This window comes from Geotrypetes seraphini, chromosome 7, assembly GCF_902459505.1.
Source record: "Geotrypetes seraphini chromosome 7, aGeoSer1.1, whole genome shotgun sequence".
Lineage (NCBI taxonomy): Eukaryota > Metazoa > Chordata > Amphibia > Gymnophiona > Dermophiidae > Geotrypetes > Geotrypetes seraphini.
In genome coordinates, this window is record NC_047090.1 from 33,642,604 (window position 1) to 33,655,704 (window position 13,101).

The 13,101-nt window shown below is 33.8% G+C and overlaps 1 protein-coding gene across 3 annotated transcripts in view; it reads right to left on the reverse strand.

Moving 5' to 3' along the window:
• Positions 1-13,101, reverse strand: part of TMTC3 (transmembrane O-mannosyltransferase targeting cadherins 3) — a 95,785-nt gene that overhangs the window by 12,255 nt on the left and 70,429 nt on the right. For all 3 annotated transcript variants that reach the window (XM_033952284.1, XM_033952285.1, XM_033952286.1), the window contains exons 13-14: positions 3,530-3,699; positions 1,722-1,948 (exon numbers count right to left, since the gene is read on the reverse strand). In XM_033952284.1, the coding sequence (XP_033808175.1) occupies positions 1,722-1,948; positions 3,530-3,699 (397 nt within the window). The remainder of the gene's footprint in view (positions 1-1,721; positions 1,949-3,529; positions 3,700-13,101) is intronic.

The following is a 13,101-nucleotide window of genomic DNA, read 5'->3' on the forward strand; positions in this document are numbered from 1 at the left end:
ACTGCTTGCCCTGGATCAGTAGCATGGAATTTTGCTACTCCTTGGGTTTTGGCCAGGCACTAGGGACCTGGATTGGATACCGTGAGGGCGGGCTACTGGGCTTGATGTACCTTTGGATCTCACCAAGAACTAGTGTTTGGAATGGAAGAGGCAGAAAAGATGTTTGGAGGAGACACTACAACGTTTTACCTACACGTTTCACCTCTTTTGTTCAACGCACACTGACTACCCGTTGAACATAGAATCAGTTTTTTTGGGCTCATTGACATCTCATTTTTTTCCAGTTTCTCTTTAATTTCACTCTTTTTTTTTGACCCTTGATGTTTGGAGGAGACAGGAGACACTACAACGTTTCACTTCTTTTGTTCAATGCACACTGGCTAACCGTTGAACATAGAATCAGTTACAAAATCCTACTTTTAGTTTTTACAATACATTCAAACAATCAACCAGAGTTCATTGATACTCTTAATTGCTTACAATCCTTCTAAATTGCTTCGTTCAATGTCGCAGAATCTCCTTCTTGTACCATCACTAAAATCAATCAATACACTGAGATCTAATAATTTCGCTGTCACTGTACCTTCCCTTTGGAACTCGTTGCATAATCACTTATGCATCGAATCCGTATTAAATCAATTCAAATCAAAATTAAAAACATTTTTGTTCCAGGATGCTTTTGGACAATAACTGTTCTTTTAAGGACCAGAACAAAGCTGTATAGCTTTTAATCCTCACCTATTGTTTTTCCTTTTACTGTGCTTTTCTTTAAAGATTGTAGTTCTTGCCCTTTTTTCCCATTTGTGTGAAGTAAGTTTATATGTCGTTATGTGTCTTATTAAACTACCCTTGTCTTGTTTAGTATTTCTAATTTTAATTTGCTTTTATGGAATTTCTTGTATTGTACACCACCTAGAAATTTGATTAAGCAGTATAAAAAATGTAATAAACCTGAAACTTGAACGTGATTTAATTTTTTATATCACAATTAATAATTAATGCATTAATCTCAGAGTTAACTGAGATTAACTCACAGCCCTACTTCCGACATATGCTTGTGTGCACTGTGGTGTCAGTGCTTCTCAATCTGCTTCTGGAGACACAACCAGCTGGGTTTTTAGGATTGCCTTAATAAATATGCACAAGGTAACACTTGTACAGATAAATTCTATGTATCTTGTGCATATTCATTCTATAAACCTGACAGGTTAGATGTTCAGAAGTATTGGTTCAGGACTTTTCAGAGAATCACAGACACCTAAGCCAGTGTACATAGGGAGGTCTCAGAGACCTGGAATTCAAACAAGAAAGGATAAAGTGTGCTTAGACAGGCTTTTTATTAACTGTGGAAGTGTACAAACCTCATTATAATTAAGGGAAAATACAGTAGCTGAATTTACTTTGTATCAGTTTAAAAAACAAAAAATGGAGGCCTCTTTTCTGTTTGAGGCCCTTCCTCCAATAGGACTTGCATTGGTCTATGTGCAACTTACATTCATGATTTTGAGTTATGAAGGCAAGTTACAGAATGCCTGGCACTGAAAAACACAGATCGAAATATAACCTTATAACCTAAACCCTATCCCAGCAGCTGAAGAACTATGTTCTTTAAATGCTTGAAACATCTGAATAATCAGCCTAAAGCAAACATTACTAGCATTTTTTCCGAGCGACTACAAGATGCTAAAAAGTCAACCAACATCTTGATAAAGCAGACCTACCTGATCCTTGCATTAACAAGGCTGAGTTGAATAATGCCAGTTTATGATTTGGATTAAGTTCTAAAGCTCGGTTGAAGTTCTTTAGGGCTTCTGTTGGATCCTTTAATTCAATATAAACAATTGCCAAATTGTACCAAAGATCTGCATTCAGTTCATCCAACTCCAGGGCTCGCAGATAAGCCTCTTTAGCTTTTAAGGGTTTGTTCATTTTCAAAAGCAATTCTCCTCTGTTGAAAAGCATATAAAAGCTAGCATTACACTATCACTCAAGAATTTATTTTCTTCTAAATTCTCTTTATACACAAAAAATTTGAAATATTTCCCAAATATGTTCATTAATGTGATGTTTATAATATTACAAAATGTAGTATCTACCTTTGTAGATGTAAAATTTGCAAACTCAGAGGAATATGTATGGTTAGTCTTGTAACAATTTGTTCTATTCTGCATGGGAAATCTTGTAATTCTGAGCTCTCTAAAGCATTGAAGTGAAATTTGGTCCTTGCATACTTTCTCTTGAAAACTTCCCACAGTTTCAACCAGCATCAATGCTTAATTCTTGAAGTTCCTGCATGACTTTGCCCATTTTAACCAGTGACTGTTTAATTTAAAACTATTTATTATACAGTAACTGCTCTTTTAAAACTGAAGTCCCACCCATAATTAAAGAAGCCTACTTTGCAGGATACACACGAAAACATAAGCTTGTATCAGAAAACGCGCACACACAAATATACACAAGAACATAAGTACTGCCATACTGAGACAGACTGAAGGTCCATCTAGCCCAGTATCCTGTTTCCAACAGTGGACTTCTCTTTTAGAAAATTATCCAAAGAGAAGTTCATAGGCCATTATTGAGATGGTTTGGGGAATTTCACTACTTATTCCTAGGATAAGCATCATAACATCTGTTTTACTACTTGGGACCTGGGTTGGCCAGTGTATATCTGTGCCTGTGTGTGTTTGTGTTTTCTGATGCAACTAAATGTTTGATGTATACTTGTGTGTATCATGCAAAGTAGACTTATTTAGTTATGGGTGGGAATTATGTTTTAAAAGAGTTATATAAATATTTTTAAAATACACACATACCACACCACAGATGTTCTGAAAATTTGGCATGGATGAGTTACCAAACAAAATTATTAGGGACAAGTACTTAGCTATTTTATAAGCCTTCTTTCCCTTTGTAGAGTAGCTTAAAGAAAGTTCAGTAATAACAAGTAGTTAACTTACAGCTTTTATGTTTCTGGGTTTGTATTTCTTTTCCTTATACTGAAAGTCATCAGAACCCTACTGATTTAAGATATCATTTTCTATTAACATGACATGGTCTCGTTAATCTGGTGATGTTTAGCCAAATAAATCATCTTGGTTAAACAATGGTCTCAAGTTTCTTTCATCAGCAACTGAAATCATATTTGCCTCTTTTGTGGTCTGACCACTTGTCATTTAATACTCTTGCCTGAAGTAACATGGTAACACAGTACAAGACGGCATCCAGTCAGCCCAACAAAATAAAATAGCAAAGAATATGATATGATATAACACGTATATCTTCCTTTGTCGTTTTTTGGGGCACAGAACAGTAGAAGCCTGTCCAGCACTGGTCTTACTCCTCAATTAATTTACATTTTATGGACATTAGTTTATGCTGTAATTATGAAATTTAGCTATGCTATAATTAACAGAGGCTAAAATTTACATAAATAGACGTGTGAACTTTTTCACTTTACATTCCAGGAAGAAAAGGAGCTGCTTTTGTATGTAGTGTGGGGCCCTATGATTTCACATAAATACAATACCTGCTAATATAAGCTTGTTTGAAATCCGGTCTCATGCTTATCGCTTGCCGATATAATTGATCTGCTTCTTCAAGACGCGACTCATTTCCACGGATCAAGTTAGCAAGGTTTATATAAACATTTAGATGGTTAGGGGCCACCCGTGCTGCATACTTTCTTCCTGGAATGACCTAGATGAGGGAGAAGTTTAACAGGTCCATCATAACTGAAAAGTTACAAGTATCTCAACCATTTTCTATTGGATTATTTGCAAATTTGTTTCAGGGCAGAATGAACCAGAGAGAGCTTACCCAAAAATATGCACGCCCTAATTATATAACAGCAGACTATCCACAGACTTCTAGTGATATCCTAGAAAACACAGCAAGCTGTGGCAGACAAGGAACTTAAGGTCAATCTATTCCACCCAGTGCCATAAACCCCAGTTGATTTTTCTGCTTTTACATCACTTTCTTCAGAACTCGCAGGGTGTGTCAATTTTGGAGATGCCATATTTTTTTTGTTTATAATCTTTATTCATTTTCTTTTGTTACAACAAGTGTTTCAGATATACTTTTTAGAAACTTAAACATATACACTTGATAAACACACATATTATTATCAAGTTTAACATTTTTTTTTTTGAAAATTAATTTTATACAAAATTTATAATATTATGCAGTAGATCTAAATTTATATAATTTCTTTTGAATGTGTTAATCCCCCCTCCCTCCCTCCCATTCAATCAATAATATTTAAAAACAACTTTATTGTAAATTCATTCAATATTGATATAGTGTGTACAAACCAAAAATAAAATCCCACCCCATTCCCCTCTAATTAAATTTTTATCTTGGGAAAAGTAAATCATTCATTACAAAAATCTGTTAATGGTCTCCATATCTTTTGAAATTTATTAATATATCCTTTTTGTGTTGCTATGGTAAGCTCCATTTTATATATGTGACAAACAGAATTCCACCAGAAAGTGTAATTTAACCTGTCATGTCTTTTCCAATTAAATGTGATTTGTTGTATTGCTATTCCAGTTAAAATAAATAAAAGTTTGTTATTACTTGATGATATTTGACTTTTTGTTCTCATTGTTGTTCCAAATAATATAGTATCATATGTCAAGGCTACTGGGTTTTCCAACATCCTATTAATTTGAGGCCAAATTGATTTCCAGAATGTTAAAATGAATGGACAGAAGAATAAAAGATGGTCTAATGTCCCAATTTCAACATGACAGTGCCAGCATCTATTAGATCTAGAGCTATCAATTCTATGTAAACGTGTAGGGGTCCATAAAGCTCTATGTAAAAGAAAAAACCAAGTTTGTCTCATAGATGCTGATACCGTACATTTTAACCTCCAAGACCAAAGTCGTGGCCATTGAGATGCACTAATTTGGTGTTTTATCTCAATGCTCCAAATGTCTCCAAGACCATTTTTTGGTTTTTTATTTATATATCCGGATATTAATTTATACCACTGTGCAGCTTCATGTCCTATTGAGTTTATCTGGAAACACAAGAATTCCAAGCTGTGATAATTAGTAAGATTTTTCCATTCAGGGAACCCTACCTGAATGGATTGCTTCAATTGCAACCATCTAAAATATTGTGTCTTATTAAGATCAAATTTATGTTGCAATTGTGAAAATTCCAGCATTTTACCATTTTTTATTATGTCGTCTAAAATACGAATACCTGCTGTCATCCAGTTTTTCCAGATTATTTTGAAACCGCCTATTTTGATCTTGGGGTTTAACCAAATTGTTTGAGTTGTTGATTTATTAATTGGAATAGGAGTTAGATTACTTATGTATCTTAAAGTTTTCCATGTATCCATGAATATTTTATGTTCTTTGTATAGCCTTGGCATCGTGATACTAACTACATGACTAAGACGTAATGGAAACATAAGTCTCCATTCTAGCCAAAACCAATCTGGAATATTTATAGTGGGCTCTGGGAGGATCCAATACATACCATGACGTAAGATATAGGCTTGATGATACCTATAAAAGTTGGGAAAATTTACCCCTCCCTCCGCAATTGATCTTTGTAATGACACTAAAGCAATTCTGGGATTTTTCCCAAGCCAAATAAACTTTGTCAATATTTTATTTAATTTTTTATAAAAAGAATTTTGAAAGAAAACTGGTATCATTCCCATTTGGTAACAAACTACAGGTAATATCATCATTTTAACAGTTTGTATTCTTCCCCACCAAGATAAGTGTAAAGGGTTCCATTGCTCACACATCTCTGTTACTTTTTGTAATAAATTTTTTTCATTAATTTTCATTGTGTCATCTAAATTTTTTGTAATCCAAATTCCAAGATATTTAATTGCATCCTCTTTCCAAACAAAAGAGAATGATTTGAATAAACCTTTTGTACAATGTATATTTAATGGAAGTACTTCTGATTTGTTCCAGTTAATCTTATATCCTGAAAATTTTCCAAATTTTTCAATCAGTTCAAGTAAATGTGGAATGGTAGATTTTGGGTTCTTCAAATATAATAATAAATCATCAGCATAAGCTGATATTTTATATTCTTTATCTGAATGAGGTATACCTTGTATCTCCTTTACTTGTTGGATTGCTAATATTAAGGGTTCTAAAACAATATCGAACAATAAAGGAGACAAAGGACATCCTTGTCTAACTCCTCTTTGTAGATTAAATTTTTCTGAAAACGTATTATTAATGTATAATCTAGCAGAAGGGGAGTTATATAGTGTTTGTATCATTTGTGTGAATCCAGGACCTATTCCAAACCAATCCAATGTCTGATACATAAATGTCCATTCTATTCTATCAAAAGCCTTTTCTGCGTCTAAAGAAACCGCAAAAGTTGGCTCGTTCATTTTCTTTGTTAAGTATAACATATGGAAAGCTAATCTAGTATTATGAGATGATTGTCTTTGAGCAACAAATCCTGTTTGAGACATACTTATAATATGGGGAAGAGCTTTAGCCAATCTTAACGCAAGTATTTTTGCTAATAATTTTCCATCTACATTTATTAAAGAAATTGGTCTGTAATTTGATACCAAAGTGGGATCTTTATTTGGCTTTGGTAAAACTATTGTTAAAGATTCTGCCATAGTGCCTTTAGTACAACCTTGATTTAGTTGATATTGAAAAAGATTTAATAAATAGGGTAATAAAAATTTTTGAAATGTTTTATAAAATTCCACTGTATAACCATCACCACCTGGAGCGGATCCAACTCTAAGGGATTTCAAAGCTGTTTCTAATTCTTTTAGTGATATTTGTTCTTCTAAACTTCGCTTTATATGTTCAGGAATTTTTGGACCCTTTAACAGTTTCAAGAATTCTAAACCTTCTTTTTCTTTGTTTAAATAAGTCTCGGAAGAATAAAGAGATTTATAAAATTTTAGGAATTGTTTTAAGATTGGTTCAATTTTTGTTAGTGTATCACCTTTTTCATCTTTTATAGCAATTATTTTTGTTTTCTTTTTTTTCACTTTTAGGTAATTTGCTAGTATTCTTCCCGACTTATTTGAGTTTCCATAATACAGTGCCTGCTGAGAAAATAAATCTTTTCTTATCATTTTTGATGATATTTCATTGTATTTACCTTTAATTTTTAACAGTTCTTGTTGTGTAGAATAATCCCATTTTTCTATAAGTTTTAATTCTAAATTTTTTATTTCTTTTTCTAAGTTAGTATATTGTTTTTTATTTTGTTTATTAAGATATGCCGAATAAGAAATAATTTGTCCTCTTATTGATGCTTTAAATGCATCCCATAATATTTCTCTAGAGATTTCGTCTTTATCATTTATTTGAAAAAATTCTTTCATTTTTATTTGAAAATTTTCACAGAATATTGGATCAGCAAGCATTGCATTATCAAACTTCCATATTGGTCTATTTGTATTTTGATCTGTGATCTTAATTTCAATCCATACCCCACCATGATCGGATAAAATGATTGGATCAATGGCAGCTTTTGTTACTTGATGTGCTAGATGTTTTGATATAAATATATAATCTATTCTTGAAAAAGAATTGTGAACATGAGAACAGAATGAAAATTCCCGTCCATCAAAATGAAGTATACACCAAATATCCATTAAATCACAAGTTTGTATTAAATTATCTAGGCCCATTGATTTCATATATCTACTTGGGTTTTTATCCATTATAGGATCCATAACAGCATTGAAATCCCCCGCTACTATTAGATTTGAAGTAGCCAGTGGTAAAATCAATTGTTGAAGAGTTTTAAAAAATTCATTTTGGTTCGAATTAGGGGCGTATATATTAACCAACGTCATGGTAGTATTTCCCATATTCATTTCCACAATTATCCATCTTCCATTAATATCTGCTGTCTTTAATTTGAATGTAGCAGTACATTTTTTATTTATCAGAATAGCAACACCTGCTTTTTTCTTTGTAGCTGGTGAGAAAAAACAATGTTTGACCCATCCTCCTTGTAGTTTATTAGATTCAATATTTGAGAGGTGGGTCTCTTGTATAAAGCATAAATCCGCATCTTGCCTTTTTAAAAATGATAGTGCTTTTTTCTTTTTTATCATATGATTTAGACCATTAACGTTTAAGGATATTATTTTAAGATCCATTTATGTATTTTTGATATATTTTCCTTAAAATTATATGAATTATTTTCCTTAAATTTTTTTTTTTTTCCCAGTATTTAAAATATTTTAGAATATCTCCTTTTTCTTCTTTACCCCATTCTCTATTATTTTTCCCCCTTTCCTTCCCTCCCTTCCCTCCCCATTTTAATATGACCACTTGGATACGCATATTGAGGTTAGGTGTATATAACTCCTACAAGCTATTACAATATATAACTATATTTACTACTATTATTATTTATTTTATCTTTTTTAATTTATTTCTCCCTTTAGAGATGTTTTAATTTATTTTATTCTATTATATATTCCCAATGTATAATTATTATTTGAGTTTATTATTATGTTTTGGTTTGTATTGTATAATAAAGTAAATGTTTACTAACAGTGAATTCTAAGTGGTATCAAGAAATGTTTTCATTTTTTAAATATTATGTATGTATTATATTCTTTCCCTATTCTTTAAGGAGATTATTACATATGACAACATGTGACAAACTTTTTTCCAATTTCGTTGTTTAGAATGTTCCTGCATTTCAGATCCTAGTTCCATGTTCTTCCAATTCTTTTCAGTTGGTGTTGAAAGTTCTGTTTCTGTATCGAACTCTATATTTGTATTCCATATTTAATCTTTATGTTTTGTTAATTTAAATATAAATATAAATATAAACACAAATATAGTATTCGATATTAAGTTCTTGTTTAAGAGGTCATTGGCTGTTCATATTGATCGAGGAAATCCTGAAGTTTTGTAGGATCTGAAAAGTTTTGAGTTTTGTTGGCTATGGTGATTTTCATTACTGCTGGATAAAGAAGGCCATATCTTGCCCCTAGAGCTCGTAGTTGGGGTCTCATGTCTAGGAATTGTTTTCTTCTTGATGCAGTTTCTTTTGCAAAGTCAGGGACAATGTGGATTCTTGCGTCCTGACATTTGAGGTTTTTGTTTTCTTTTGCGAGTTGACAGATTTCTACTGCTTGTTGGTGTCTCAAAAGTTTAAATATTAAAGTTCTTGGTCTTGATTGAAGGTTTTTATTCTGTGTTGGTATTCTGTGTGCTCTTTCTATTTCTAATGCAGTTTTGAATTTTAAAGGTAGTATTTTAGGTAGAAATTGTTCCAGGAATGTTATAGGGTCATTTTTTTCTACCCCTTCCGGAATCCCGATGATCCTTAAATTATTTCTTCTTTCTCTATTACGGCTGTCTTCCAAGTCTCTTTTAATTTCTTCAACTTCTTTCCATATTATTTTAGATTTTCTCATGTCTGTATTCAGTTGTTCTGTATTGTTTTCTAGGTCATTTATTCTATTTTCAACTATATCCACTCTTTTGGTGAGAATTGCAGCATCTTCAATTGCTTTTTTTAGTTTTTTATTGCTGTCTAATACTATTTCTTTAATTTGTCTCAGCTCTTCCATGACGTCGGGGCTTTCATCCGATGGCAACGGAACTTTTGAGGGTGTGTTATTTAGATCTGGTTTTGATCTTTTATTGCTGCTACCAATACCGGAACCACTTGCTTCTGAATCACATTTGTTTTGTTTTTTAGATGTCATCTTCTGTTATTCTTCTCTTCTCTTTATCTCAGATTATCTTCACTGTCTCTTGGTATCAGTTTCAATATTTTGTCGCTTGTCTCTTTTCTTTTGAGTCTTCAATTTATGTTTTTACTATTTTACTATTTCAATTTATAAAAAATGATGAGTAATTTTCTTTCAGGATTTGTTTCTATCTTTTAAATAGAAAAATTTTTTTTTTTTCAGCCTTTTTTCCTTTTTTCTTCCTTTCTCTTTTCTTAATTATCTGTCCCAATCTTATATTTAGAACAGGCTCAAAATTTTTTTTTTCAGTATTCTTAGAGCAACTGTCAGTTATTTGTCTCAAGTTCTATTGCTGTGAGAAAAAAAAAAAAAAAAAAATGTCGGTAGTCCTTCTCTCTGTTTCTCCTCCTTCAAGCCTTATCTCAGCCTCTATGAAGGCAATAACGCTCAAATTAGCAGCCTTTCTTTTCCTTAGATTTTTTAGATACTGTTGGTCAATCTTTTTACAGATTTATTTTACTAAATCCGTTAGTCACTTTTTTATTGTTGACACTTTGCATCAGCGCTGAAAAAATCGGTAATCCTTTTTTCTGGCTCTCCTCTTATAAGCCCAATCGCAGCCCTTACTGAGGAGAGCAGTATTCCGTCCAGTATTTTTTAGTTTTCTTGAAGTATATGTCTTTATCAGTTTCCAGCGCTTCTCAATTACATCGATATTACTTTTTTCAGGTAAAAAAAAAAAATTCGTTATTCCTTTATTCTGTCATCTTTCTCACAGCCCAAGCGTTGAAGAAGTAACCAACATATTTTTATATCGGAATCCTTTTCAATTTCAGCAGAGGAGACCGATACCATATCACATATTATATTCCCTGCCCACATTAGTCACTCACATTCTCCCTGCGAAATTGGCAGCAAGGAAATAATTCAAAAACCGTTGCCAAGTAGGTTTTACAGCACCGGCAGAGGAGAGCTATTTCAAAACAGCCTATCTCTATAGTATGTCAGGCACCAACCTCCTCATATATTATTTATAAAGAAGAAATTTTTATCTTTGTCTTTAAGTAGCTCACCAGCAGTTTCAAATTCCGTTAGTCTCCTGCTTTTTTACATCTCTCTTCTCAGGATATAAAAAACGGCACTTTTACTTTTGATTTTTCATCTTTCAAACGTCTCTCCGTCTCTCCGTCTCAGCTAAGGAGGTAGATTTTAATTTATCACACCATTAAGATCATGGGAAATCATTTTTTTTGTAGTAAATTTTATAAAATAAGCTTGTTTGTACGGAGCTTCTCCTTCACCCGACCGTCAGCATTCGCGTCCAAGCCACGCCCCAAGATGCCATATTTTTAAAAAGCACTAGCTTTAAATTCTGTGTAATATGTTATTTAACTACCCGGAATTTCTAGGAAAGTATTCAAAACTAAAATTATTAACAAGGAAGCTTCTGTACTTATCCCATGTTTTCCTTGACTTGGGGTCAATCTGTCCAATACTCAAAAGGGTTTAATTGGGCAGGAGAAATGCCTGCTCAGCTAAACCCTGCTGAGTGGCCCCGCAAACGACATTCAGTGGCACTTAGCAACTAAACAGCCATCGCCAAACTGGCTAGGCAATCTTCAACTAGAGGCAATTTTCAGTCCACTAACTCGGTGGTTCCCAATCCTGTCCTGGAGGACCCCAAAGCCAATTGGATTTTCAGGATAGCCCTAATGAATATGCATGGAACATATTTGCATGCCTGTCACTTCCATTATATGCAAATCTCTCGCATGCATATTCATTAGGGCTAGCCTGAAAACCCGATTGGCCTGGGGTCCTTCAGGAAAGGGTTGGGAACCACTGCACTAACTGGTTAAATACTTGCAAACTGACATTTCTGGCTGTAGATCTGTGGTTCTTAACCCAGTCCTTAGCATACATCCAGCTAGTCAGGTTTTTAAAAATATTCACAATGAGTATGAATGAGAGAGATTTTCAGAACAATGAGGAAGTGCATACCAATCTCTCATATGCATATTTATTGTGGATACCCTGGAAATTTGACTGGCAGGACTGGGTTGAGATGTATCTTAGAACAGTGGTTCCCAACCCTGTCAGGTTTTCAGGATAGCCCTATTTCAGGATAGCAGATTTGCATGCCTGTCATCTCCATTATATGCAAATCTCTCATATGCATATTCATTAGGGTTATCCAAAACCCCGACTGGCTGGTGGTCCTCCAGGACAGGGTAGGGAACCACTGTCTTAGAATACTGTCCCAAAATGTAGCAAAAAATGATCCTGATCACTTCACACAGATTCTTGTAATCCCTCCTCCTACTGTTTATGCTCTGGCTGAACTACCATTAGCAAGTCAATTCCTGCAAATTGAAAAATTCCACATTCAAAAGCACTATACATGTAATGTATTTTTCTTAACATTACAAGGGGTCTGTAATTCTAGATAGTTGTACATATAGAGACTGAGGGAAAAAATTGCTTCGGGGTGCTTGTGGAAATGAGGCTACTGACTATAGCTATCCATGTTATAGCAACCTTGAAGAAGGCAGAAAACCATGTCGAGAAAGACAAAAACATGGAACAATTCAGGGGACAAGGTCCTTTCCAGCAAGGTTCTACGTATTTATACAGTCACACAATTGCTAACCAAGTTGCTGTCTACATGGAGGAAAAGGGATGTGTTCTCTTTTCTAGTGGATGCTAACCTAGTATCTCTCTGATCTATTATGACTCTACAAGCAGACATACCCAGTGACACTGTTAAGAGCTTAACAAAACAGACTGGAACTTAATTATGTTTATTGATTGCTTTTGATTTTGAAGTTGTCTTTATAAACAAATTCTATGGTCTTAGACAAGATACTGAGAATATTCCAGAGATGCATATAATTATAAGACAAATAAAGGAAAAATAGAATCACTTCTCCCAAACTGAAACCTCAAGCTCTTTTAAACTTTAGTCAATCTATTCTTCAAACCTCAGAAATATCACTCAGGATCATACAAACTCACTGTCCTAAGCTTTAGGTGCTATCTCCTCACTGGTTCAATTAATCTCCATAATTTTATAACTTCACAATATTTTCAATAGTGATAATAAACACTTAGCTTGTGGTCTTGAAAGCCGGGGAGAAGGCCAACATGTTTTGCTTCCTGCTTTATCAAGGCCGTTCCTCTTTAAGCCACCGGTAGACAGCAGAGGAATGCAGCCCACCCTTTTTGGTGAAGTCCTCAGACTGAACCTGTGTGTCAGTGTTCTCCCCTAGCTACAGTAAGCTTTTGGCTTACTGGGCACGTGCAGGGACTGCTGGTCTCCATGACCCCTCTCCTTGCCTTGTCGGTTTTGCCTCTAACTGAAAAAAAAAAGTATCTCTGAGGGGACAGAGGGAGGGTAAGTGTGGCTGTAT